Source organism: Acanthochromis polyacanthus, chromosome 24 (genome assembly GCF_021347895.1).
Source record: "Acanthochromis polyacanthus isolate Apoly-LR-REF ecotype Palm Island chromosome 24, KAUST_Apoly_ChrSc, whole genome shotgun sequence".
NCBI classification, from domain to species: domain Eukaryota; kingdom Metazoa; phylum Chordata; class Actinopteri; family Pomacentridae; genus Acanthochromis; species Acanthochromis polyacanthus.
This window is the reverse complement of record NC_067136.1, coordinates 6060621-6086935: the sequence shown is the minus strand read 5'-3', so window position 1 is coordinate 6086935 and position 26315 is coordinate 6060621. Positions and strand designations below refer to the sequence as shown.

The 26315-nt window shown below is 41.2% G+C and overlaps 3 protein-coding genes across 3 annotated transcripts in view; all 3 read right to left on the bottom strand.

The window, feature by feature from the left end:
• The window catches only part of LOC110945788 (tetratricopeptide repeat protein 39B-like), a 32771-nt gene extending 30148 nt beyond the window's left edge, over positions 1 to 2623 (bottom strand). Inside the window, exon 1 of the mRNA XM_051944484.1 lies at positions 2314 to 2623. Coding sequence (XP_051800444.1) covers positions 2314 to 2355 — 42 coding nt within the window. The 5' untranslated portion in view covers positions 2356 to 2623. The remainder of the gene's footprint in view (positions 1 to 2313) is intronic.
• A 1236-nt stretch (positions 2624 to 3859) lies between these two features.
• On the bottom strand, positions 3860 to 20508 carry LOC127532744 (PC4 and SFRS1-interacting protein-like). The gene is made up of 10 exons (XM_051944786.1): positions 20425 to 20508; positions 18457 to 18521; positions 18244 to 18379; positions 17464 to 17655; positions 14396 to 14432; positions 10607 to 10713; positions 8767 to 10527; positions 8591 to 8692; positions 7734 to 8076; positions 3860 to 4317 (listed from the first exon to the last, which is right to left on the bottom strand). Exons 1-10 carry the CDS (start codon positions 20506 to 20508, stop codon positions 4298 to 4300), a joined length of 2847 nt encoding a protein of 948 aa, XP_051800746.1. The 3' UTR covers positions 3860 to 4297.
• Positions 20509 to 24036: 3528 nt separating this feature from the next.
• On the bottom strand, positions 24037 to 25709 carry LOC127532743 (WD repeat-containing protein 55-like). The gene is made up of 3 exons (XM_051944785.1): positions 25697 to 25709; positions 25572 to 25599; positions 24037 to 24700 (listed from the first exon to the last, which is right to left on the bottom strand). The coding sequence occupies exons 1-3, from the start codon at positions 25707 to 25709 to the stop codon at positions 24361 to 24363; spliced, it is 381 nt and encodes a 126-aa protein (XP_051800745.1). The 3' UTR covers positions 24037 to 24360.
• Positions 25710 to 26315: the final 606 nt, after the last annotated feature.

Here is a 26315-nt window from a genome sequence, read left to right as displayed (position 1 = left end):
CTCCAGCTGGTTTCTCAACGTTTTCTGCTCCCATCAGTTTTACTAATTTTCCTGTGGCTCAGCTGAAAACTCTGAGTTTTTGTTGAGGTACTGTTGGTCACAGCTGAGTGAAATAGTACAAAAATGACAGAAAATGTACATAAAAAGACAGAAAATGAACACAAAAACAAAAAAATGCCATAAAAAGATGGACAATGACCACAGAAAGAGACAAAATGACCATAAAAAGACAAAAGACGAACATGGCCACAAGAAGACACAAAACAACCCCAAAGAGAAATAAGAAAACCAAACAAGACACACAATGACCCCAAAAGACAGAAAACGATCATAAAAACAGAAAAAAATACATCAAAATGACCACACAAAGAGACAAAATGACTACAAGGAGACACTATATGACCATAAAAGACAAGAAATGACCATAAAAAGAGACAAAATGACTTAAGAGACACAAAATTATCACAAGACAAAAACGACCATAAAACAGACAGAAAAACGGCAACAAGACACAAAACAACCACAAAGAGAAAAAGTGTGCATAAAAACAAAAAAAGCACAAAAAGACAGAAAATGATCCTAAAAGACCACAAAACGGCCGTAAAAAGAGACGAGTTTATCAAAAACAGACACTAAATGACCATAAACTGACAGTCCTGGTTCCACAGAGAAGCTCAGACACCTGCTGGTGAGTTCAGGTTCAGAAAGTTAAATAACATGATGTATTTTCTCTTTTTTAATTCATCGTCTGAAAACTCCTTAGAAACAAGTGACATCTTGTTAAAATCGGTTCCACTAAAATTTACCCTAATAACCTCCAGATGGTCCTGTGGGAACGCTGATAAAATGTTTTACTGTGTTTTCTGAACTTTCTAAGGCGTCTAAAAAGTTCACATAGGAACCTCTGAAAATAGGTCATAAACCGCTGAAGTCTCTTCTAGAACCTGTGGAACCTCCTCTAGAACTTGTGGATCCTTCTCTAGAACCTGTGGATCCTCCTCTAGAACTTATGAAACCTACTCCAGAATCTGTGGAACCTCCTCTAGAACCCATAGATCCTCTGGGAACCCTGAAACTGCAGACTGTTAACACACCACCAGCAGTAATGGACACAAACAACTCAGCTGGAGCTCTGTGGTTCCAACTAGTGGAATAGAACAGATGTTTTGGGGTTCTTCATATTCCTGTGAATATTCTTCAGGTTCTAAAGGTTCTAAAGGGTTCTAAAAGGTGACAGCAGCAAAACCAACGTCTTCATCGAGTGGTTCAGAGGTTCAACAGCAGCGAGGACTCAGATTCCTCAGTAATGAGACGAGTCAGACTGACAGAGAACAGACAGAACCACGAGGAGAACATCAGCGTCTGCGGAACACCTGACAGAACCCCGTGGAGAACATCTGGAAACGCCTGTGGTTCTGGGCAGCTTCATAAATCCTCTAGAATCTAGAAGAAAGGTTACTACAGAATGGTGTTTAGTAAGACCATGTCTATAGATCTGTATGTAGTAGAACCATGTCTATAGATCTGTATGCAGTAGAACCATATCTATAGATCTGTATGTAGTAGAACCATGTCTATAGATCTGTATGCAGTAGAACCATGTCTATAGATCTGTATGCAGTAGAACCATGTCTATAGATCTGTATGCAGTAGAACCATGTCTATAGATCTGTATGCAGTAGAACCATGTCTATAGATCTGTATGTAGTAGAACCATGTCTATAGATCTGTATGTAGTAGAACCATGTCTATAGATCTGTATGCAGTAGAACCATGTCTATAGATCTGTATGCAGTAGAACCATGTCTATAGATCTGTATGCAGTAGAACCATGTCTATAGATCTGTATGCAGTAGAACCATGTCTATAGATCTGTATGCAGTAGAACCATGTCTATAGATCTGTATGCAGTAGAACCATGTCTATAGATCTGTATGCAGTAGAACCATGTCTATAGATCTGTATGTAGTAGAACCATGTCTATAGATCTGTATGTAGTAGAACCATGTCTATAGATCTGTATGCAGTAGAACCATGTCTATAGATCTGTATTTAATAGAACCATGTCTAGAGATCTGTATGTAGTAGAACCATGTCTATAGATCTGTATGTAGTAGAACCATGTCTATAGATCTGTATGTAGTAGAACCATGTCTATAGATCTGTATGCAGTAGAACCATGTTTATAGATCTGTATGCAGTAGAACCATGTCTATAGATCTGTATTTAATAGAACCCAGATTGTAGATCTGTACATCACAGAACCCTGACTGTAGCACATAGACCTATTTATAGCAGACCGGGTTGTCCCACCTCCTCCTCCTCCGCCGTCGCTCCGTTGCCTACGTGGGCCATGTCGCTTCCTGTCTTCCTTCAGGTCCGCTCTTCTCTCAGGACCTCATGCCTTTGAGCTGCTGCCGCTGATCGATCCTCGCGTTTCTCCAGGAGCTTGTTGATGATCCGTCGGTCGCTGATCGGCTCCGGTCCTCCGGTTCTTCGGTCCTCCGGTTCTTCCTGCGTCTGTCGGTGTCGCAGCTTTCAGCTCATTTCCGTGAATCAGGAAACCAGAGAGGAGAACAGGAGAAGAGAAGAACACACCTCCTGACGTTCCTCCTCCCACAGAGCAGCAGGAAACACACCGATCATTACAGACAGAAAAACATCGATTATTGGAAATATTCTGATGCACAAACAGATTGTTATGGTAGAAGAATGAAATTTCAGCTTCACCAGATGTCAAAAATAAAAACAAAAAACCCAAACACACAATTTAACCCTTATGTCGTCCTGCGAGTCAAATTTCAATTATTTTAGTTTAAAAATGTGAGGGAAAAATATCTGTCTTCACAGTGAAAAGTTCCACATTTTCAACATTTTTGAACATTTTTTGGTGGAAAAAAAGAAATGTTAAAAAAATTAACATTCAGGAAAAAATCAACCAAATTAAGTGAATTTCGGTGCATTTGGCTGATTTTTTTCTGAATGTTCTTAAAGAAACAGAACTTTCAGTGATATTTATGGAATCACATTAGATATTTTTAGGACTTTTTATTGGAAGATTTTTACTCATTTTCCAATATACTTGCATTTTTATAAATTTTTTTTGGCCAAATGTGAGGATTTAAAAAAAAATAAAATAGTTGAAGGAATTGTTGAAATTTTCTTCCAGAAGATTTAGCAAAATTTTTTTTATGAATTTGGGGAATTATTTTGCTGAATTTTTGGATTTTTTTCAGACAAGGGAACAATGTTTTTAGTGCCTGTAAATGAGGACAACAGGAGGGTTATATAACCACTTTGAAACATATTTATTTCATTTAAAATATGAATTACTTCAAACAAAAAATCCAGATAAAAGGCACATATATATTTTTAAAATTATACATTATGCTACAAATTATTTTAAAAATTATCTTCACATTTAAAACATTCTGAATATTTAATTTAAATGTGTTGTGACATAACTTTGAATTATAAAAGCATTTTTAATTTGAGTGAATTACAGCAATTTCATTTATATAAAAATTAAACAATATAAAAAATGTAATTTAATCATAAAAGATTTTAATAATTATTATTTATAAAACATTTCAAATATTTTCTTTCAATTATTTTTCCTTAGATTATTTACAAGAGTTCTATCTCTACATATATCTATCTATATAAATGTTGTTTGTTGCTAAAATTCAGCTTTTTTCAACAAATTTCTAAAAAACTGGTGGCTGATTAAAATCACATTCAGTCTTTTTTTTAATCCTTCAGTTTTTATCCACACAGGAAAATGAAACAGAATTAAAAGAGAAAGATTTTTATGACTAATTTACTAATTTTCTGCATGAACAAATATCTCAGAAACACGTTTAACTTTTTAAAGTCTTTAATGTCTGCAGGTTTAAAATGAAAAATAAAAACACTTTTCTCAAACTGTGGAGACGCTCAGACGAGCAGACGTCTGCAGAAACGATGGAAACTTTAATCAGTAACAGAAATAAAAACAAGAAAACCATAAAATCTGTCTGTACAAAGTTCTACACAAACTTTAATGCTTCAGTCTGACGTCAAACGGCAAAGAAAAACCCAATAAAACCAATAAAACAAAGTCCATGTTTAACAGTACAGGAGTCTGCAGCAGGTGAACAGGTGAGTCCAGGTGAGGCTGGACTTCAACCACTCAGAGCAGATTTAATGCTGACGTTAAATAAAACAATAAATAAACAGTCTGTCGAGGTAAACGTGTTGTTCAGCTGCTCCCCCCCGCAGGTCAGACGTGGTTCAGTCCAGCTGCTTCAGGAGAACCTCAGGAAGAGTCCACTGGAGCTGTGGGGGGGGGGAGAGACAGGAAACAAACAAACAATAAGTAAATAAACAGAGAAAGAGAAAAAATAAAATACTTCAAATACAATAAAAAATCAATATAAAGTGTTTTATTTGTTGCTTCATTAACAAATAAGCAGAAATGTTTCACAGAATTTGGTAAAATATTTAATATATATTGAAACAAATTCAATAATAATAAATTATCTGAATCACAACAAGAAAATAATTGAGATAATAAAGTTACTACCTATCTGTGTATAACCAGTAAAGTTTTTCAGTTCTAATAACTTGTGTTTGACATTTGACTCAGTGAGTGGATCGTTTAAAATTTAGAACATTTTAAAACGGGATTCTGATGATTTAAAGCCTGGATTTAGTTCAGTTTTTCCACTAAATAACATCAACATGAGGAGTTCAAGGAGCGTCAGAAAGTAGGAAATCCACAGATTCATTCTGTTTTACAGTTTCTGGGTCTGACAAATGCGGTCATTTTGACGGTTCTTTTTTAGGAGTATTAATTTTTATACATATAAAAAATATTATTATGAACTAGTAGTTTATAACAAAGTTATTAAAAGACAAAGCAGCACTGATCATCCCATAGCTAATAATTTAAACCACTAAATGTTTGCATGAAGCAGTTTCATTGATGCTTATGAGGCGGGGAGCAGAGGCTTGACGCATCGTAAACTTTCTTTAAACGTCCAGACCGTCGCTGAACTGAAACCAGGACAGATTCAGCTCCTGGTTTCTCACCTCAAACGCTTCCACATTTCTGGCTGAACTGTTTTCATAGCGAAGAGAACGTTTGAGAACGAGCCGCCATGTTGGTCTGACGTTTGTACCGGACTAAAGGCGGTCCTGTGACCTCCTAGTGAAGCGCCCACCAAGCAGATGTTCACGTGTTTCCATGTGAGAGAAAACGTTTCTGTACACATTTAGCTTCAGCTCTTTAACATGTTTAACACTGAGGTGATGCCGTCGGCTTCAAGTGCTGCGTTGATCACAAAACAGCCACAAAAACATTCAAAACCTCCACAAACAGATGCAAAATGAGCACGAAAAGAAGCCAAACAACCACAGAAAGGTTCAAAATCAGGACCGAAAGCATGCAAAACCACAAAAATACGTGAAAATCACCAGAAAAAGACACAAAATCACCATAATAACGTGCAAGATGAGCCCAAAACATGCAAAACCTCCACGAACAGATGCAAAATGAGCACGAAAAGAAGCCAAATAACGACAGAAAGGTTCAAAATCAGGACCGAAAGCATGCAAAACCACAAAAAATACGTGAAAATCACCAGAAAAAGACACAAAATCACCACAATAACGTGCAAGATGAGCCCAAAACATGCAAAACCTCCACAAACAGATGCAAAATGAGCACGAAAAGAAGACAAATAATGACAGAAAGGTTCAAGATGAGCCCAAAACATGCAAAACCTCCACAAACAGATGCAAAATGAGCACGAAAAGAAGCCAAATAACGACAGAAAGGTTCAAGATGAGCCCAAAACATGCAAAACCTCCACAAACAGATGCAAAATGAGCACGAAAAGAAGCCAAACAACCACAGAAAGGTTCAAAATCAGGACCAAAAGCATGCAAAACCACAAAAAATACGTGAAAATCACCAGAAAAAGACACAAAATCACCACAATAACGTGCAAGATGAGCCCAAAACATGCAAAACCTCCACGAACAGATGCAAAATGAGCACGAAAAGAAGACAAATAACGACAGAAAGGTTCAAGATGAGCCCAAAACATGCAAAACCTCCACAAACAGATGCAAAATGAGCACGAAAAGAAGCCAAATAACGACAGAAAGGTTCAATATCAGGACCAAAAGCATGCAAAACCACAAAAACATGCAGAAGCACCACAACAACGTGCAAAATAAGCCGCACATTATTGACAAAGACATTTAAAACATAAAGACACAAATCACCAAAGAAAACCAGTAAATCACCACAAAAAGAAGTGAAATGGGTCAAACAAAAGGCAAGATAACCAGAAAAAGATGCAAAATGAGCATGAAAAGAAGCTCAAAAACACACAGAAAGGTTCAAAATCAGCCCCAAAAACAAGCAAAACCACAAAAATGAGTGAAAATCACCAGAAAAAGACACTAAATCACCAGAATAACGTGCAGAATGAGCCAAAAACATGCAAATTAACGACAAAGAGGTCTAAAATCACCACAAAAAGAAGTGAAATGGGTCAAACAAAAGGCAAGATAACCAGAAAAAAATGCAAAATGAGTGTGAAAAGAAGCCAAACAACCACAGAAAGGATCAAAAACAACTCAAAAACATGCAAAACCACAAAAAATACGTGAAAATCAGCAGGAAAAGATACAAAATCATCCCAACGTGCAAGATGAGCCAAAAACATGCAAATTAATGACAAAAAGGTTTAAAATCACCACATAAAGACACAATTCACCAAAAAAACCCACTAAATAACCACAAAAAGAAGTGAAACGGGCCAAAAAAACCAAGACAACCAGAAAAAGATGCAAAATGAGCATGAAAAGAAGCTCAAAAACTACAGAGAAAGGTTGAAAACAGCCCAAAGACAAGCAAAAGCCGCCATAAAAAGACACAACATTACAATGTAAAGAATGAAAAGCAGCACAAACAAGCGCCACTCAGGGAGAGTGGCGCTGGTAATGGCACCACGCAGCAGCAGCATCATGGGTCCCACTGGCCATTGGCCTTCTTAACAAAGAACGGTTTTTAACGCCTTTATAAGGCAGTCCGCTCTGTGGTCATTTTAACTTTCCTTTGGTTTTTATTTATCTTGTATTCTATTGAATTTAATTTATTATTGTTATTGTTGTTTTTGCTGTTGCGTATCGCATTTTACTGTGTTTTGTCTGTTGTTTGCTGCTCCAAAAACTGCCCCACGGGGACATGAAAGATTTCTTGATCTTGATCAAACATGTAAAACCTCCATAAAAGATGAAATGTTTAGCACTGAGGCGATCAGAAAACAGCCAGCTTTTATCCATCAGGAGGATTCTGAACAACCAGATCAATGCGACTCGTTTTGCTTCACTGTTAAACTTTCTCCTGTTCATCTTCATCACGGCTGTAAACACACTTTAGGTTCATCAGCGCCCCCTACTGGATGGAGGGTTCATCAGCGTTAATGATGGGACAGATTAGAGAACTGAGAGGGATGAGATTAAAAGAGTTGTTTTTGTTTCTGTAATGAAACAATCGAAACTAACGTGTTAAACTCCCAGCCCTAATAGATACATATTATTACTATTATTATTATCATTATTATAACAAGAAACGGAGGCTTTAACAATGTTGCTGATGTTTAACTGTGTTGAATTAAGACTTCTTAAAAGCTGCTAATTATAACTGTACTAACATTTAAATGTAGTGTTTCCTCTACCTGCCGTCTGGTTGTCCGGTTCTTTTCCATCCTCCTCTTTCTCATCCTTCTCTCCGTTGTCCTCCTCTCCATCTTCTTTCTTTCCATCCTCCTCCTCGTCGTCGTCCCTCCTCTTCCTCTCCTTCAGCTGTTCCATCCTCCTCCTCACCTGGTCCAGCAGCTCTTCCCTCCTGCACCGCTCCACCCTCTGCTGCTCCTCCTCCTCCTTCTCCTGCAGCAGCGACCTGAGGAAGGCGGCGCTCACCACCTCCTCTCCTTCCCCCACCAGGAAGGCGTTCTTGAAGCGGTTGTAGAGCATCGAGGCCTTGGCCATGACGGCCTCGCTGGCCCGGTAGTAGCGCATCTTCAACAGGAACAGGAAGGAGGAGTCAGGTTACTGCTTCTGATGGTTTCATCCATTCAGGTCCACAAATGTCTGAAAATGTTCCCTGATATCCTCAACATGAGAGGATATGTTGAGTTCACAAACATTTACACAAATTTCTGATACTGTTTAACTTATTGTGTTCTCATTAAAAGCAGATATTTATTGAAATTATAAACTTGTGAGATGATGTTAAACCTCATGTCCAAGACTTTTATTGAAAAAAGTTACAATGCAAAATTATCATTTATCTAAACTTATTTTCTTCATTCATAGAAAACAACAACAATAATTGAAACCCTACTTTCTTATTTGTTCCGACTTATTTTTAAATGTTTTCCTCATTTTTATAGAAAGAAGACCTTTGTTTCCAAACCTAAATGATGAACAGTAGATTCTGAGTGTTTTGATGAAGCTCTGATGATATTCAGACTCTTCTCCTCATTTCTACGTTTTGTTTGGACACTTTGAGTCAGGATTATTGGACATCTACCTTCCTGAGCGTGGCCACCAGCTCGCTGTGTCTCTGAACGTGCTGTGACGTCACGTAAACCATGCTCAGCTGATCCAGCGCCCTCAGACACCTGGACACGTCCTGCAGAGGAACAGGAAAGTCGTCATCGTCCGCTTCCAGACTCACTCTGGAGGACTCGGGCTTTGTTTTCTTACCGGGTTGTCGGACTTCAGAGATATCCTGATGTCTCCGTGGATTCTGTGCAGAGTTGAGTCCGTTAGCGATGCAGAGCTCTTCTTCTCTGGTTTACCGTCTTCTTCTGCGCTCTTCTTCTCCGCTTCTTCTTTGGTGGTGGATTCGACCGACGTCTCGGCTCTGCTCCTCCTGTCACTGTCGCTGCTCTTCTTCTGCGGTTTTGACTCTTCGGCGCTCGTTTTATTTGTCTGATCTGCCGCCGTTTTGTCGTCTTTGATGCTCTTCTTCTGTGGTTTCTTTTCCTCTTTGCTCCTCTTCTTCGGGTGACCTGGCACCGTTTTGTCGCTCATCTTCTCTTGTGATTCCCCCTTGGGGTTTTCTTTCTTCTTCTGCTCTCTGGTTGTCATTTTCTTCTTCTCCTCCTCTTTCTGCTGTTCTTCTCCTCCGTGTGTCTCATCAGCTCCGCTCGTCTTCTTCTCGTCCTCCGTTTGGCTCTTCTTCCCGTCCTCGGCTGCTGCTCTCCTTCTTTCTGATTTCCTCTCAACTCTTTTCCCATCTTCAGACTTCTTCTCTTCCTCCGAGCTCTTCTTCTTCTCTTCCATCTTCTTCTTCTCTTCCTCCAACCTCCTCTTCTTCTTGTCTTTCGTCTTCTTCTCTTCCGCTGTTGCATTCTTTTCTTTCCCGTCCTCGGCTCTCGTTCTTTCTGATTTCCTCTCGCCGCCTGCGACTCTTTTCCCGTCTTCAGCCTTCTCCTCCTCATCTTTCTTCTTCTTTTCCTCATCTTTCTTCTTCTCCTCCTCGTCTTTCTTCTTCTTCTCTTCCTCCGTTGCGTTCTTGTCTTTCTCGTCCTCGGCCTTCGTTCTTTCTGATTTCCTCTTGGCCTCTGAGCTTAGTCTCGTTGCATCTTCAGATTTCTTCATCTCTCCGGTGCCGCCTCTCAAGCTCCTCTTCAACTCCTCCACATTCTCCTCCTTCTTCTCTTCCTCCATCTTCTTCTTTCCCTCTTGCCTTTTGTCCTCTTCCTCTTTTTTCTTCTTGTCCCTCTCCATATTTATCTCCTCCTTCTTCTCCTCTTTCTTTTTGTCCTCCATCTTCTTCTCTTCCTCCATCTTTTTCTTCTCCTCTACCTCCCTCTTCTCCTCCTCCATCTTCTTCTTCTCCTCCTCCTCCTTCTTCTTGTCCTCCTCCTCCTCCCTCTCTTTCTTCTTCTCCTCCTCCACCTTCTTCTTCTCCTCCTCCTCCCTCTCTTTCTTCTGCTTCTCCTCCCTTTTCATCTTCTCCTCTGTCTTCTTTTCCTCCTCCTCCCTCTCTCTCTTCTTCTCCTCCTTCTTCTTTTCCTCCTCCCTCTCTTTCTTCTTCTCCTCCTTCTTCTTCTCCTCCTCCTCCCTCTCTTTCTTCTTCTCCTCCTTCTTCTTCTCCTCCTCCTCCCTCTCTTTCTTCTCCTCCTTCTTTTCTCCTCCTCCTCCCTCTTCTTCTTCTCCTCCTCGGTCGTTGTTGTCATTCCTCCCATCTTCACCTGGATCTTCGTTCCCTGTCCGGCTGTTGCCTTCACGATCTTCCCGATGATTTTCCTCTCCTCTTTCTTTTCTTCGTTCTTCTTCTCGTCTTCTCTCGCCTCCTTCTCCTTCACCTCCTCTGCCGTCTGACTCGTCTTCTCTCCTTTCTCCTCCTTGTTCTTCTTCTCTGGTGTTCTCTGGCTGATGGAGGTTCCCGTCTTCCTGCTCGTCTTCTCTGAGGTCCTCTGAGTTTCCGTCTTCCTCTTGGCTGGATCTCCGACTCTCCTGCGAACACAAACAGACATTTAAACTCCTCGTCCGTCTGAACCTCCTCCGGCTGCATCCAGTGTTTGGGTTTTCTTACGTGGCGTTCTTCATCGCCTCCCTCCTCTTTGCTCCTCGGCCGGCCTTCAGTAGACCCCTCAGAGACCTCAGCAGACTCTCTCTCTTCGCCGCCAGGTGGCGCTGTTGCTGCAGATTCAAACATTCACAATACACTTTATTAATACCAGTGGTTTCTGTGATTGACACCATCCAGCTGGCTCCACCAATATTTTAGTTTTTGTGGTAAAACTCGTCAAAACTGCTCAATCTGAGGTCAAACTTCAGGGAAAATATTTTTTTCATTTTTGTGACCAAGTATTTCGTATTAAAAAGTATTCTATGTGTTTAGTTTTGTGTTATTGTGACCTGCAGCTACATGTGGTTCAATAAATGCCAATAGTTGACTCGTAATGCTAAGCTAAGCTAATAAGTGGCTAGCATTAGCATCAAAAACACCAAAGAAGATACAGAAATAGTTAACTAGAACAGATCCAGGCCATTGGTTGTGTGAATGCTACACTAGCTAAAAAGTGGCTAGCTTTAGCATCAAAAAGATCAGAGGACAGACAAACCTAAACTGCACAAATTCAGCCTTGAAGTTTCTCTTTATTTAGAGTTTTTATGCTAAGCTAGGCTATTTATTTGTTTGCTACATATGATTCAGAAAATATGAACAGTTGACTTCTGCATCAGGCTGCATAGCGCCATAGTGTTTAGCACTTTCGCCTTGCAGCAAGAAGATCCCCAGTTCAAATCCCAGGGTGGGCCTGGGAGCTTTCTGCATGGAGTTTGCATGTTCTCCCTGTGCATGTGTGGGTTTTCTCCGGGTACTCCGGCTTCCTCCCACAGTCCAAAAATATGCTGAGGTTAATTGGTTACTCTAAATTGTCCGTAGGTGTGAATGTGAGTGTGATTGTTTGTCTGTATATGTAGCCCTGTGACAGACTGGTGACCTGTCCAGGGTGTCCCCTGCCTTCACCCGAGTCAGCTGGGATAGACTCCAGCACCCCCCATGACCCTAGTGAGGATAAAGCGGTGTATAGAGAATGGATGGATGGATGGACTTCTGCATCATCATTTTTGTTGTCAACATGAGCTCAAAGATGGGATTTTTCATTTGTTTTTCTGATTTGAACTTGCTTTAACTGACCTAATGCTAAGCAAAGCTAACAAGTGGCTAGCTTTAGCATCAAAAATATCAAAGCTAAGACAAAAATAGCTAACCAGAACAGATCCAGGCCATCTTCTTCTTTGGTTGTCCTTTGCTTAAAGTCTAGATGCTATGCTAGCCTAGTAAATGGCTAGCTTTAGCATCAAAAACACTAAACTGGACAAATCCAGGCTCGATGTTCCTCTTTGTTTATAGTTTTTATGTTAAGCTAGCATAATTATTTGTTAGCTACATATGATTCAGAAAACATCAACAGTTGATTTGCGTATTAGTCGTTTTCTGTTCATTTCAGCTCAAATATGGGACTTATTAAGCTTTTAAATTTTGAACTAAATTTCACAGACTTGATGCTAAGCTGAGCTAATAAAAGGTTAGTTTTATAATCAAAAACACCAAACAAAATACAGAAATAGCTCGCCAGAACAGATCCAGGCCATTGGTTTTCCTTTGCTTAGAGTCTTGATGCTATGCTAGGCTAATAAGTAGCTAGAGTTAGTATCAAAAATATCAGAACTAGAACATGAACAGATGAACTGGACAAATCCAGGCTTGAAGTTTCTCTTTACTTACTGTTTTTATGCTAAGATAGGCTAATTATTTGTGAGCTAAATATGATTCAGAAAAAAATCAACAATTAATTTCTTCATTATCATTTGTTTTCGTCAACACAAGCTCAAAGATGCAGTCCCTCCAGGAATTTGCGATGTTGCAATCGCGCGAATTCACGCAAAATCAACCAATCTCTGCGAATTTTGCGCGGCCTTGCAATTTTGTCCAATCACCGCAACTTCCCGCAATTTTGGCCCGCCTCCTGTGAGTTCCACCAATCATAGCAGCTCCCAGCACAAACCTAATGCACGTATGTCACTGAATTCATTTCCTTGTTTATGGTTTGAAGATGCAGACATGTGCGGTACTAATGTCTCTCATTTACCAACAAAAATCACTGCTGAAGATCATGATAAACAATTAATTCACTGATGTTCTTCACCAAAGCGGAGTTAAACTGTTTTACACCCATGCAATATTGTGGTGGAATACATAAAAAAGAAAAAAATCAATTGATACGCACTTTTTTAAAAACACGAAATATATTAGAACGGCTGAAATGAGCGGACAACAGACCATATAAATCACCATGATGGAAACTGTTGCATCCAGATCCGTTAGAGCACTGAAAGAATGAAGGTAAATTAGATTATTTATTCCACCAAAGAACTCGGCAGAGTTATGTGACGATCAGCGTGTGTGAATCCTTCCTCTGTTACCAACATCACTCGAAAACAGACTGAAAGATTTGAATGAAATTTTCAGGGTTGGTCAGAAATGACACAAGGACCAAGTGATTAGACTTCAGCAGTGATACGGCTTAAAGTTTGGATCCACAGATCCGTTAAGGATTTCCCATTGAGGTAGCGGCACGGCGTCTGATAGCAGCACGGTAACCATGGCAACAAGTGAACGCTACCTCAGCGGCCTGCTGACGATCACATGAATGTGATCATACAACAAATCTACCTCTGTGGACGTATCAGAAATGATACAAGGAACAACTAATTAAATTGTGGGGGTGTTTCTGAGTCCCATCAATTCCCGTCTATGCCCGCTACATGTTTAGGTCACGCAATTCAGTATGTACACATGCAGAACACACACCTGTGTTCAGCACGAGGTCAGGTAATGAACAGTCTTGGTGGAGGACTACTCTCTCTCAGTGCTGTTCTTGTTAATTGACGTGACAAGCCGTGAGCGTGTGTGTGTGAACACGTGTGTGCCAGGAAGTGAAATTAACTTTTGGAGCCACTGACAGATATGTCCAAATAGGATTCATTCAATAGTAAATGATCATTTTGTGTCACAAGTCTACCAACCACTTCATATTAAACCAGTATCTGACTGCTGCTAATGTCCCACTGTGGTGTGCCAGCTTTTATGGAAATGGGTTGGAACGTTGAATAATTCATTTCGGAATAAATATTGTCAATTAAAATGTTGAAACGTGTTCTACAAGCTGGAAAAAAATGCAGCTTTTTAGCAATTGTCACTTTCTCCCGCAATTTCATCACAACAAATAAGCTTAAAACATGGCAACTTTTATCGCAATTTTTTAGAAAAGCTGCCGCGAATTCCAGCATTTTTGGCCGCAACAATCACGAAAAACGCCCGTGAAATCCTGGAGGAACTGAAGATGGGACTTCCATTTGTTTTTTTAGATTTGAACTCACTTTATGGGCCTGCTAAGCTAAGCTAAGCTAGTAAGTGACTAGCTTTACCATCAAAAACTACCAAAGCCAAGATAGACATAACTAACAGAACAGATCCAGGCCATTGGCTTTTCTTTACTTAGAATTTGGATGTTATGCTAGGTTAATAAATGGTTAGCTTGAGCATCAAAAATACCCTGAAAAAGTCAGGGCATGAATATACAAATTGGACAAATGCAGGCTTGAATTTCCTCTTCACTTGCAGTTTTAATGCTAAGCTAGGCTAATTATTTTTTAGCTACATATGACAAATAAGATCTCAAAGATGTGACTTTTTAATTGGATTTTTAGATTTTAACTTGATTTAATTGACTTAATGCTAATCTAAGCTAATAAGTGGCTAGCTCTAGCATCAAAAATACCAAAGCCAAGTCAGAAACTGCTAGACCTTTACCTCTTGGTCCACAGATTTGCCTCCTCTCTCCTTTCCTTCCTCATCTCCTCCATCCTTCTTCTCCACCTCATTCTTCTTCTTTTTTTCTTCTTCTTCTTCACCTCCATGCCTTCTTCCTGTTTCGGTTTCTCCTCTTCCTCCCGCTTCCTCTTTTTTCGCTGTCTCTCATCTCGTCTCTCCTCTTTCTTTCTTTCTTCACCTTTCTTCTTTGGTTCCTTCTGCTCCTCATTTTCTCTCTTCCTCCACTCTCTCCTCGGTCCTTCGCCTCCATCTTCTCTCGGTTTCTGCTCCTCTTTTTCTGTTCTGTCTGTTTTCTCCTCTTTCTCTTCTCTTTGTCGTCGTGATGTTTGTCTCTCCAAAGTCGTCTTCTCCCCTTCCCTTCCTTCGTCCTCTTTCTCTTCTCTTCGTTGTGATGTTGGTCTCTCCAAAGTCTTCTTCTCCTCTTCCTTTCCTTCGTCCTTTTTCTCTTCTCTTCGTCGTGATGTTGGTCTCTCTGAAGTCGTCTTCTTCTCTTCCTTTCCTTCATCCTCTTTCTCTTCCCTTTGTCGTCGTGATGTTCGTCTCTCCAAAGTCGTCTTTTCCTCCTCCCTTCCTTCATCCTCTTTCTCTTCTCTTCGTCGTGATGTTGGTCTCTCTGAAGTCGTCTTCTCCTCTTCCTTTACTTCGTCCTCTTTGTCTCCCCTTTGTCGTCGTGATGTTCGTCTCTCTGAAGTCGTCTTCTCGTCTTCCTTTCCTTCATCCTCTTTGTCTCCTCTTTGTCGTCGTGATGTTCGTCTCTCTGAAGCCGTCTTCTCGTCTTCCTTTCCTTCGTCCTCTTTGGCTCCTCTTTGTCGTCGTGATGTTCGTCTCTCTGAAGCCGTCTTCTCGTCTTCCTTTCCTTCGTCCTCTTTCTCTTCTCTTTGTCGTCGTGATGTTCGTCTCTCCAAAGTCGTCTTCTCCTCTTTCTTTCCTTCGTCCTCTTTCTCTTCTCTTTGTCGTCGTGATGTTCGTCTCTCCAAAGTCGTCTTCTCCTCTTCCTTTCCTTCGTCCTCTTTCTCTTCTCTTTGTCGCCGTGATGTTCGTCTCTCCAAAGTCATCTTCTCCTCTTCCTTTCCTTCGTCCTCTTTCTCTTCTCTTTGTTGTCGTGATGTTCGTCTCTCCAAAGTCGTCTTCTCCTCTTCCCTTCCTTCGTCCTCCACTTCCTTCCATCTCTTCCTGTTTGAAGTTCGTCTCTCTGATTTGGTCTCCTCTTTCTCTTCTTCTCTGATGTCCAGACTTCTTTTATTCTCCTCGTCCTTCTCGTCTCTCTTCCTCTTCAACCCTCGGTTCTCCTCCTCTTTCTTCTTCCTCTCTCCTTCAGTCGCCACTGGAGGACCAGCAGCTGTTTTCTTCTTCTTTTGCTCAGTTTCAGCATCCTCCTCATGTAAAGCAGAAAACTTTATTTAAAACCAAAACAAATAAAAGCAGAACTATCAGAGCTAACAGACTAAGAACTAGCATTCCCCAACTGAGTGACCCTTACAATGCTAGCGACCAACTTAGTTACCAGTGTTGACTAATGAGTAGCCAAGAAAGGACGAGATGCTAGTGACTAGCCGGGAGATGTTAAATATTAACCTAGAAATGCTAAAGATTACCGTAGGGATGCTAGTCCCTAGCTTGGGGATGTGAATGATTTGCGATGGGATGCCTGTGATTAGCCAAGGGATGCTAAAGATTACCCTCAGATTACTGCCTGCTAGTTGCTAGCTTAAGAATTCAAGTGACAAGTCCTTGAATGCTTGTTGCTAACCTAGAGAAACTAGATTACTGTAGGGATGCTAATAACTACTTTAGGGATACTAATTGCCAGCTTTGGGATCCTAATGACTGCATAGGGATGCTAGTCGCTAGCTTGGAGATGTGAATGACTAACCATCAGATGCCTGTGATTAGCCTAGGGATGCTAAAGATTACCCTAAAGATGCTAATGACTAGCCTAGGGATGCTAAAAATGACTTTAAAGATGCTAATGATGAGCCCAAGAATGTTAATTACTAAATTTGGGAAGCTAGTCATCAGCCTCGTGATGCTTGCTGGTATTGTTGTGATACTACTGACTAGCCTTGATACAATTGTAGCCAGCCTAGGGATGCGAGTTGCTAGTCTAGAGAGGCTATTGACTAGCCTTAGAACACCAGTTGCCAGCATAAGGACAGTAGCGATTAGCCTCAGGATATTAATTTCTCATGTAAGAAAGCAAATGACTAGTCTTTGAATGCTTGTTGTTAACCTAGAGAAATTCAACTACTGCTGGGATGCTAATAACTTACTTACTGATAGTAGCTGCTAGCCTTGGGACACTAATGACTGCATATGGATGTTAATTGTTAGTTTGCGGATGTGAGTGACTAGTCATGGGATGTTAAAGATTACCTGAAAGATGCTAATGACTGGCCTAGAGATGCTAAAGATTACACTAAAGATGTTAATGATTAGTCTAGGGATGTTAAAGATCAGCTTAAAATGCTATTGACTAGCCTAGGGATGCAAAAGATTACCCTAAAGATGCTAATGATTAGTCTAGGGATGCTAAATATTGCCCTAAAAATGCTAATGACTAGCCAAGGGATGCTAAAGATTATCCTAAAGATGCTAACAACGAGCCTAGGCCAGCCACTAGCCTACTGATGCTTGTTGGTAGCTTTCGGATACCACTGACTAGCCTTGGTGCAATAGTGGCTAGCTTAGGGACGCTAGTAATTTGCAGAGCGCTTCTAATTGCTAGCCTAGAGAAACTAGCTGTTAGCCAAGAGACACTAATTGCTAGTCTATAGATGCTAGTAGTTCATCTAGAGAGGCAATTGACTGGCCTTAGAACACCAGTTGGTACCATAGGGACACTAGTGACTAGTCTCTGAATGCCTTTTGCTAACCTAGAGAAACTAGACTACTGTAGGGATGTTAATAATTAGCTTAGGGATACTAGTTGCTAGCCTTGGAATGCTAATGACTGCTTAGGTTGTGTGAGCAGGAAGCCAAGAGAAGCTAGTTGCTAACAGTGAATGGTAGTGATTATGCTGTGGATGTTTCTGTTTTTTCCATGTCACCTGCAGTGATGCGAGCTTGGACTCTGCTGCTCTGCTCCTGGTGGTAGCAGCAGATTCAGTCTCTGCAGAGCTGGAAGCTGCTGAAGGTTCTGGTTCCTCTGCTGGAGAACTTCGAGTGCTTCGAGTTTCTGTCTTAGCTGCAGCTTTATTTGTTTCAGCAGCAGGTTTACTGACGACTTCACCTGCTGTTATCTGAGGAGACACAGAACATTCATGTATTTCACGCAGCTAGTTTGACTTTTAGTCTGCATTTAAACATTTAAGTTCTCACCTCTTTTTTGTCCTCTGCAGAACCTGCACTCACTCCTGCAGATCCTCGGCTTGCTGCTCTTCTGCTTCTTGCTGTAACAGCAGTTTCTGTAACATTTGTAGAAGTCTCTTTGGACTCTGTAGATTTATCTGGAGCTAATCTGGACGACGCCCTGGTAGCAGTTTTAACAGGAGTTTCTGATTCAGCAGCAGCCGGTTTACTGTCGGGTTCAGGTTTACAGGGAGCGGACGAACTTCTCCGTTTGTCATTTGAAGTTTTAGCAGGTGTAGCTTTAGAGGCAGAAGCTGGTGTAGCAGGTGTAGCTTTAGAGGCAGAAGTGGGTTTAGCTCTGTTTGCAGAAGTCTGTTTAGCAGGTGTAGTCTGGGTGTTGGTCTTTCCTGGTACCTGAGGAGACAACAGAACAGAAAATAACCTATTTGAGTGAAAACTCTTTTTATTAATTGAACATATTCCTGACTCCTCTTCAGCTGTTCACAGGACGTGTGGATTAATGTGAGCTTCAGACTGACTTTTAGTTTACTGCCGACTCCAGGAGTGTTTTGGATCTCCCACATTCCCTCAGCGAAGCCTTTAATGCGAACTCCACTGCCGTACTTCATCTTGTTTCCGATGTACGGAACGACGTTCTCGGGCGGCAGGCTGCCTCTGAGGGTTAATCAATCACAGATCAATCAATGCCTGTCAAGAAACTAAGCAGCTGATTATTGGCTGAATTCACTTACATCTGATGAGTCCCAAAAAAGAAGACCGGGATTCGTTTCTTGTAGCCGCGGTCTGACTTGCAGATCTGCAGTCACAAAGAAGTGTTAGAGCTGGTTTAAAACTGTGTACGTAAACCCAAAACAAAACTTAAAATGAGTTCATTTTATTAACGGCAGCCACAAATAAGATGACATAGAGGATATAGGGTGGGGAAGCAAAAATATCCTATTGACAAATTTGAATGTCCTGCCCAAACGGTGAGGGTAATCAAAACAATAATTAAAATCAAAGTTCCTTACCTTTAACCAATCTTTTTCGTATTTGTCAGACCTTGGTGCATTGTGAAACGAGCAAGCAACAAGCAAAACGCAACAGGGTTTGTGATCTCCTGGATGCTCAACTCCCTCAAAAGGACATTGCCAAGATTGCTGGCATCAGTGAGAGGACCATTCGCCGCATCCAGCATGCCAGACAATCCAGTTTGGGCACCAAGAGATCTCCAGATGGTCCTGGGAGTACTGGGCTCAGATGGCAATAAGATGCCCCCCTACTTCTTCAAGCCAGATCAGAAAATTGGGGCTGATGTGTACTACAAAGTTCTGAGGTACACCGTTTTGCTCTGTCTGAAGGCCACCTACCCTGACAACAACTATGTTTGGCAGCAAGATAAGGCTCCCACTCACACATCAAACAAGGTCCAAAAGTTCTGTGAGTAGATTATGGCGAACTTCTGGCCCAAACACATTTGGCCCCCGAGCTCACCTGATCTAAACCCCCTGGATTTTTTTCTGGTTGGGCGCCATTGAGTTGAGGACTAATGCCATCCCTCATGCCAATATGGATTTACTTAAGGCTGCATTCTCCAGGGAATGGGAGGCCTACCCCAAGGAGGATATCAGGAGGGCCTCTGCCTCTTTCAGAGGCTGTATCGAGGCCTTCATCATGGCTGATGGAGGACATATTGAATAAACATGTTCTGAAAGCTTTACATTTGTGTTCTTCAAGAAATCAGTTCAAAATTCCAAAGAATAAAAAAGTTATACCCAATTATATTTGTTTTTTACCTGACAGGACATTTTTGCTTCCCCACCCTGTAGAGGGGCTAATATAGCTAGCTAACAACAGGCTAGTAGTTAGCATTCCCCTCCTAGATGAGCATTACGTATGCTAGTGGATAACTCAGTTTTTAGGGTTTACTAATAAGTGGCCAAAGACGGAAAGCTAGTTACTATGAATGGGATGCAAACGACTAGCCACAGAATGCTAATGGATAGCATAGGGATGCCAGTTGCTAACCTTGGGAAGCTAGTGATGAGACTACAGACACCACTTGCTAGCCAAGGGATGCTATTGACTAGGCTACTGTTGGAAGTGACTCACCTTAGGACTATAGTTTGAGTCTGGGAATGCTAGTGGCTATCCTACGCATACTAGTGGCTAACCCTGGAAAGCTAATGACGAGCCGACAGACACCATTTGCTAGCTTTGGTATACTAGTGGTTTAACCAAGAGGCTCTAGTTAGTAGCCTTAGGACGTTAGCGACTAGTCGAGTGATGTCAGTGGCTCACCTTTGGATGCTAGTTGATAACCTTAAAAAGTGATGAGCCTACCGAGACAATTTGCTAGTCTTGGGATGCTAGTGACAAGCCTAGCGATGGAAGTGATTCACTTTGGAATTATAATTTGAGACAAGGGATGCAAGTGACACACCTTGGGATTCTAGTTTGAATCAAGGGATGCTAGTTGCTAGCCAAGGGACTCTAATTGCTAGCCTAGTCGTGGTAGTGACAAGGCGAAATATGCTATTTACTAGCCAAGGGACGAGGGTTGCTAGCCGAGGGACTCTAATTGCTAGCCTAGAAAAAGTGAGAAACGCTACTCGCTAGCCAAGGCACGATGGGTGCTAGCCTGAAGGTGTTAGTTACAAAACAGCTGTATGGAGATGTTTTCAGTGTGTGTTTTTGTGTCTTTGTGTCTGTATGGGTACCCTGGCAGGCCAGTGAGGGAAACCCTTCATCTTAGCGAACACCAGGTCTCCAGCTTTAAACTGGTCGCTGCTTTTTCCCGGCATTTTGCTGCTTCAGGACTCGATCGCACAGCAGGAATCTGAAAAGAGAACACGTAGACTTTAAAGTGAGTCAACCTGTAGCAGCTGTTTCAACTCAGGAGGCCTTTAAAGACCTAAAACACTGAATACTGATGCTCTGCATTGCTGCCAACAGCTACGCCTTGTGTTGTTGTCACATCCAGGTACAGGTGAAGCCTCAGCTGTAGTCTGTTTAGCACGAGAGATGTGACGAAGATGGAAGCGCAGAAACACACAAAAACAAACAAAAAACAGACAGTGACAACTGTTGCACATCTAACTTAAAAAACATAAAAAAATGACCCAAAAAATTATCCCAAAGATGTTAATGACTAGCGTAGGGATGCTAAAGATTGTGATGACGAGCCTGGGGACGCTACAGATTACCCTAAAGATGCTAATGATGAGCCTAGGGATGCTAAAGATTATCCCAAAGATGCTAATGATTAACCTAGGCATGATAAAGATTACCTAAAGATGTTAATGATGAGTCTAGGGATGTCATGTAGTAAACTTTGGAAGCTAGCCACTAGTCTATTGATGCTTGCTGGTAGCTTTGGGATTCCACTGAATAGCCTTGGTGCAACGGTGGCTAGCCTAGGAATGCTAGTGACTTGCAGAGCAATCCCAATTGCTAGCCTAGGGATGCTAGTTGCTAGTCTAGAGAGGCGACTGACTAGCCTTAGGACTAGGGATGATAATTGATAAGAAATTCTCTTTTCAATGCCTGGTAGGTTGTTGTATATGGAAAAAAAGCAGATAATGCCCGCGATCGCTTCTTCCGCTACATGGATTGTTCTCACTGTGGGCTCTAATGTTGCGACAACTGCACCCACGCAACTGAATACGGCAGTTCTCGCGAGGCTTCTTCTTCTTCATTGGTTTTATGACGGTTGGCATCCATCACTTTGGTGCATTACCGCCCCATTCAACAACGAGGCTAGTGACAGAGTTCAGTTTGGAGAGACAGAACAATTTTTATTTATTATTTTTTAAAAGAATGACATACGGGCAGCAGTGAATGTCCATAGGTCTGTATTTGCCCACCAGCTCTCTGGGTCCAACGTTTTAATGTATTAAACAGCGGCGGCGGCGGAGACGGCACAAATAGTCGGATCCGTTCGTCTGGTCTCCCGGGTCCACATTTTGCCCTCGTTTAGTCTTTAGTTAAACTGAAGAATTCCCAAACAGCGGTCTTCAGCATCTTGTCTTGTGTTTATGCAACAAAGTGAAGCGTGGCTTCAGAGTCGGCAGCAACCCAGCCATTCGGGTGGTGTTTACAAACACGAATGGAGGAGCCGAAATGAGCCGAAGAACACGGCGGGACGAGCCAAAATGGGCCGAAGGCGCAGGGAAGAGACGAGCTCTGAATATTTTCGTCTGGGGGGAGGAGGGGGTGATCACATAGACATGTGTATATGTTATAGATATATGTGTATATGTTTATGTGATCACAGGACGAGATGAGGCGATGAGGGCCGAAGGCGGAGGGAAGACAGTAACGCTGCATATTCTTTCTGCCCGGTGATGTCCGACGGCGGGGGTGGGGGGGGCGGGGGGGCGAATACTCGGATACCAAAATTAATATCTGGATAATGCCGTAGCGAACAAATATTCGGATATTCGGGAGATTTCGGATCCAGCCCTAGTTGCTAGCATAGGGACACTAGTGACTGGCCTGGGGATGCTCGTTGCTAGCGTATGAATGCAACCAACATCCCCATAGCAACCATTGCCCCATAGCTAGCAACTAGCATAGAAAGACAGATGAGGACAGCTGTTGCACACCTAAAAACCTCGCCAAGCTGAAATAAAAGAATCTGTAGCTGTGTTGGTTTGATTTTCTGTCTTTCTTTTTAGGCAGGAAATCACCAGAGAACAAGATGTTATTTATAATGTATATTTGTTAAAAGACTGTTTTGCACCATTTCTTAAGATTTTCTTGCACTGAAAAGGAAAAGCTTTCCAATTTCTTTATACACTGTATAATGACAATAAAGCATATTCTAGTCTATTCTTTGAACTACGCAGAAACAGACTGTAGGGAGAAGTAGAGAAATACAACAGAATACAGTCATGTTGATTTCGATTTTTACACGTTTGTAAACAGGAACATGATATGAAACACATCCAGAAGAAACACCTTTAAATGGTCCACAGGTGTTTACATAACACTGTAGTCCAGTAAAGTGTAAACAGTAGCAGCATTTATTCTGGACACAAGGTTTACTGTGTGTGACAGTAAAAGATTTAGTACCTAATCACAGTATATTCCTCTGGCAGGTTGGACATTGAGCCTAACTTGTGTCCTTAAACTGCCTTACAGTTTCTAATCGTTTCCGACGTCTGTTCTTGACTGACTTGACTTGACAGGACGTTATCTCGAGTAAGATGTTCAACTTGAAAGCTTAAACACTTTTTTCCACTTCAGTTTCTCCACCTACAAGCGGAGCATCGTGTGTCTTTGACTAAATCGTCCACAGAAACTCTGCAGTTTCGTTTTCAGCAGCGTGTTCACTCATTGTTTACAAATACAGGCTGCTAGCCGCTCAAGCTAACACATGCTAACCGGCTGCGGCGGCTCCGACGGAAATGCTCACGAGTGTCCGATTTTAGGAAACCGGGAATTTAATGTAAACTTACCGGGAAACCTAACGTCGGTCCTCTGAAAACGTAGAAAAACTCTCCGGTGCTTGTTTCACTCAGCAGGAGGCTTCTGGTTACTTAGCTACGGCTCTTCTCCGCCGCCATGTTGGCCGCCGCGTCACGTGATCTTCAATTCTTTCCCGCCTACAGTTCAACTGTACCAATCTAAGGGGGAGTCCGGACCGTACCAACTCTTGTAAAATGAGACGCTCGATCAACTGGCTTTGTTTTGAAAAATGATAAAGTATAATTTACATTTTAAATACATTTTAGATTCTACAGTGTTTTAAGCAATATTTTCCAAATATTTATGAAAATGTCAATATTAATGTGTCATAATTGTAAATATTTACTTATAATGGCATGATATTTTTGTTCAATATTCTCATTCAACAACAAAAAACTATTTCAGATCTGTCAGAGCTACTCACATAAACTGAAAATGAATGAGAATCAATGGCTGTCAAAAAAAACAAAAATGTTTTCAAAAACATTTCAGCATAAAATGATTAGATTCGTATTGGTTAAGAAATGTAAAAACAACACTTTTGTGGCACTTTTTCTCCCTTCCCTTTAACATTTTAAGGACAAACAAAAGTAGTATGTTCTGAAATATGAATGAAGGTCAACGGCTACCAAAGCTAAAAATATGGCAACATATTTGAAATTTAAATGACTGTCAACGGCTACCAAAGCTAAAAAATATGCTGTTGTTACATAACTTAAAAACATGGCGAACAATATGGATCTTTCTGAGTCATTTTACACCGACAGCCCGCACTGGGAAAAAAATAAACACTTTTAATCAGTTAAATAATGCACAAGAAGCACATTTTCAGCAAATAAATCGATGTCAGAGGCTATAAATATCACCACAATGTCTTTATTTCTGCCCCTTAGCATTAATACACGCTAAATATTCAAGTTCTATCGAAAAAAAACATTTTCCACCATTGGCAGAAGTCCAACACCATGTAGCTCATCAACAGTCAGGATTCATGGATATTTCTGAACATTCCTCCTCATTGTTGACTCCAAAGGTTCCAGCGGTGGTTTGTTTCTTGTCCAACACTTTGAGGAGTTGGTACCTTCAGTGACCTCCACGTCGATGTTGATGGTCCAGACAACTAGAGGCACTTTGACCAAACAGCAGCGATGTTTTAGGTCTTTAAAGTCACAAGAACCAGAGTTTCAATCGCTGTCGCTGTCACTTTCCTCCTCCTCCTCCTCCTCATCTTCCTCCTCATCCTCCTCCTTCTTCTCGGGTTCCTCCACCAGTCCGGAAAAGAAGTCGTTGTCTCCGAGCGCCTTCTTGGTGAGCGACTTCATCCGGCCGTCCTTCCTCTTCCTCTTGCGGTACTCCTGGACCTTGGCGTTGGGTAAACTGGAGATGTCCCAGAACTTGATCAGCTGGTCGTGTCCACAGCTGACCAGGAAGCGTGAGTCTCTGGACTTGGCGAGTTCCTCAATGGGTTCGCCGACGTGCTGGCCGATGCAGCCGATGACCCGGTTAGGAAGCAGGTTGATGGCGCTGATGGAGGATGGACAGACGGACAGAAGACGTTAATAAACCTGGACAAAGACTGAACCATGGTTCTATTTAATCTGAAGGTCATCTCCATTAAAGTCACTACGAATCACATTTCAACATAAAACAACAAACCTTTTATAAAGCATGAAGAAAACTAAAGGACAGTGGTAGCTTTTTTAAAATTGGAGACGATGACTAAATTTATTATTTTCTAATTTAAAGGAAAATCTATGTATACAATTCGGATTAATATAATGAAATATTTTTGTTACATTTTCATCATTTCTTTGTACTTTTTTCAGCAGTTTGTTTAATTTTACTTTTATCTGATTTAAAATGTAATTCAGTGTATTTGTTACACTACCTCTATTATTATTATTATTATTATTTTAAACAAATGTTTTATTTGTTTGTTTATGTATGCAAAATAAAATGTAGATGCAACTGTTTTTTAAGCAGGTTTGTTTGTTTCTTTATTGTAGAACCTGATTTAGTATTAGTTAATTAATGCTACATAAATTATTAAACTTCTAATTAGAGTTTTATTAATTTATTTGATTTAATGTAATATTTTTATGGACATTATATTAGAAACATATTTACGTTACAGTTCAATCATTATTATTACAATCAGATGTGTTTTATTTATTTGTTTAATAATGCTACATATATATATTGAGATTTATTTTAACAGTTTTATTCATTTGTTTATATATATTTAGACATATATTTAAGTTTCATTTATTTGTTTATTAATGCTACACATATATTTACACATATTAATATATGAACACAGCTGTGGGACCCTTCTGGAGGCAGTGACTAACATATAGTCTATAGACTGACCGGATGTATCCATCTACAGACTGACCGGATGTATCCGTCTACAGGCTGACCGGCTGTATCCGTCTACAGACTGACCGGCTGTATCCGTCTACAGGCTGACCGGATGTATCCGTCTACAGGCTGACCGGATGTATCCGTCTACAGACTGACCAGATCTATCCATCTACAGATTGACCGGATGTATCCATCTACAGACTGACCGGCTGTATCCGTCTACAGGCTGACCGGCTGTATCCGTCTACAGACTGACCGGCTGTATCCGTCTACAGGCTGACCGGCTGTATCCGTCTACAGGCTGACCGGCTGTATCCGTCTACAGACTGACCGGATGTATCCGTCTACAGACTGACCGGATGTATCCGTCTACAGACTGTCCGGATGTATCCATCTACAGACTGACCAGATCTATGCATTTACAGACTGACCGGATGTATCCATCTACAGACTGACCGGATGTATCTGTTCTACAGACTGACCAGATCTAATGCATTTACAGACTGACCGGATGTATCCGTCTACAGACTGACCGGATGTATCCGGTTCTACAGACTGACCGATCTATCCATCTACAGACTTGACCAGATCTGATCCGGCTCACAGACTGACCAGATCTATCCATCTACAGACTGACGGATGTATCCGTCTACAGACGACCGGATGTATCCGTCTACAGACTGACCAGATGTATCCGTCTACAGACTGACCGAGATGTATCCGTCTACAGACTGACCGGATGTATCCGTCTACAGACTGACCGGATGTATCCGTC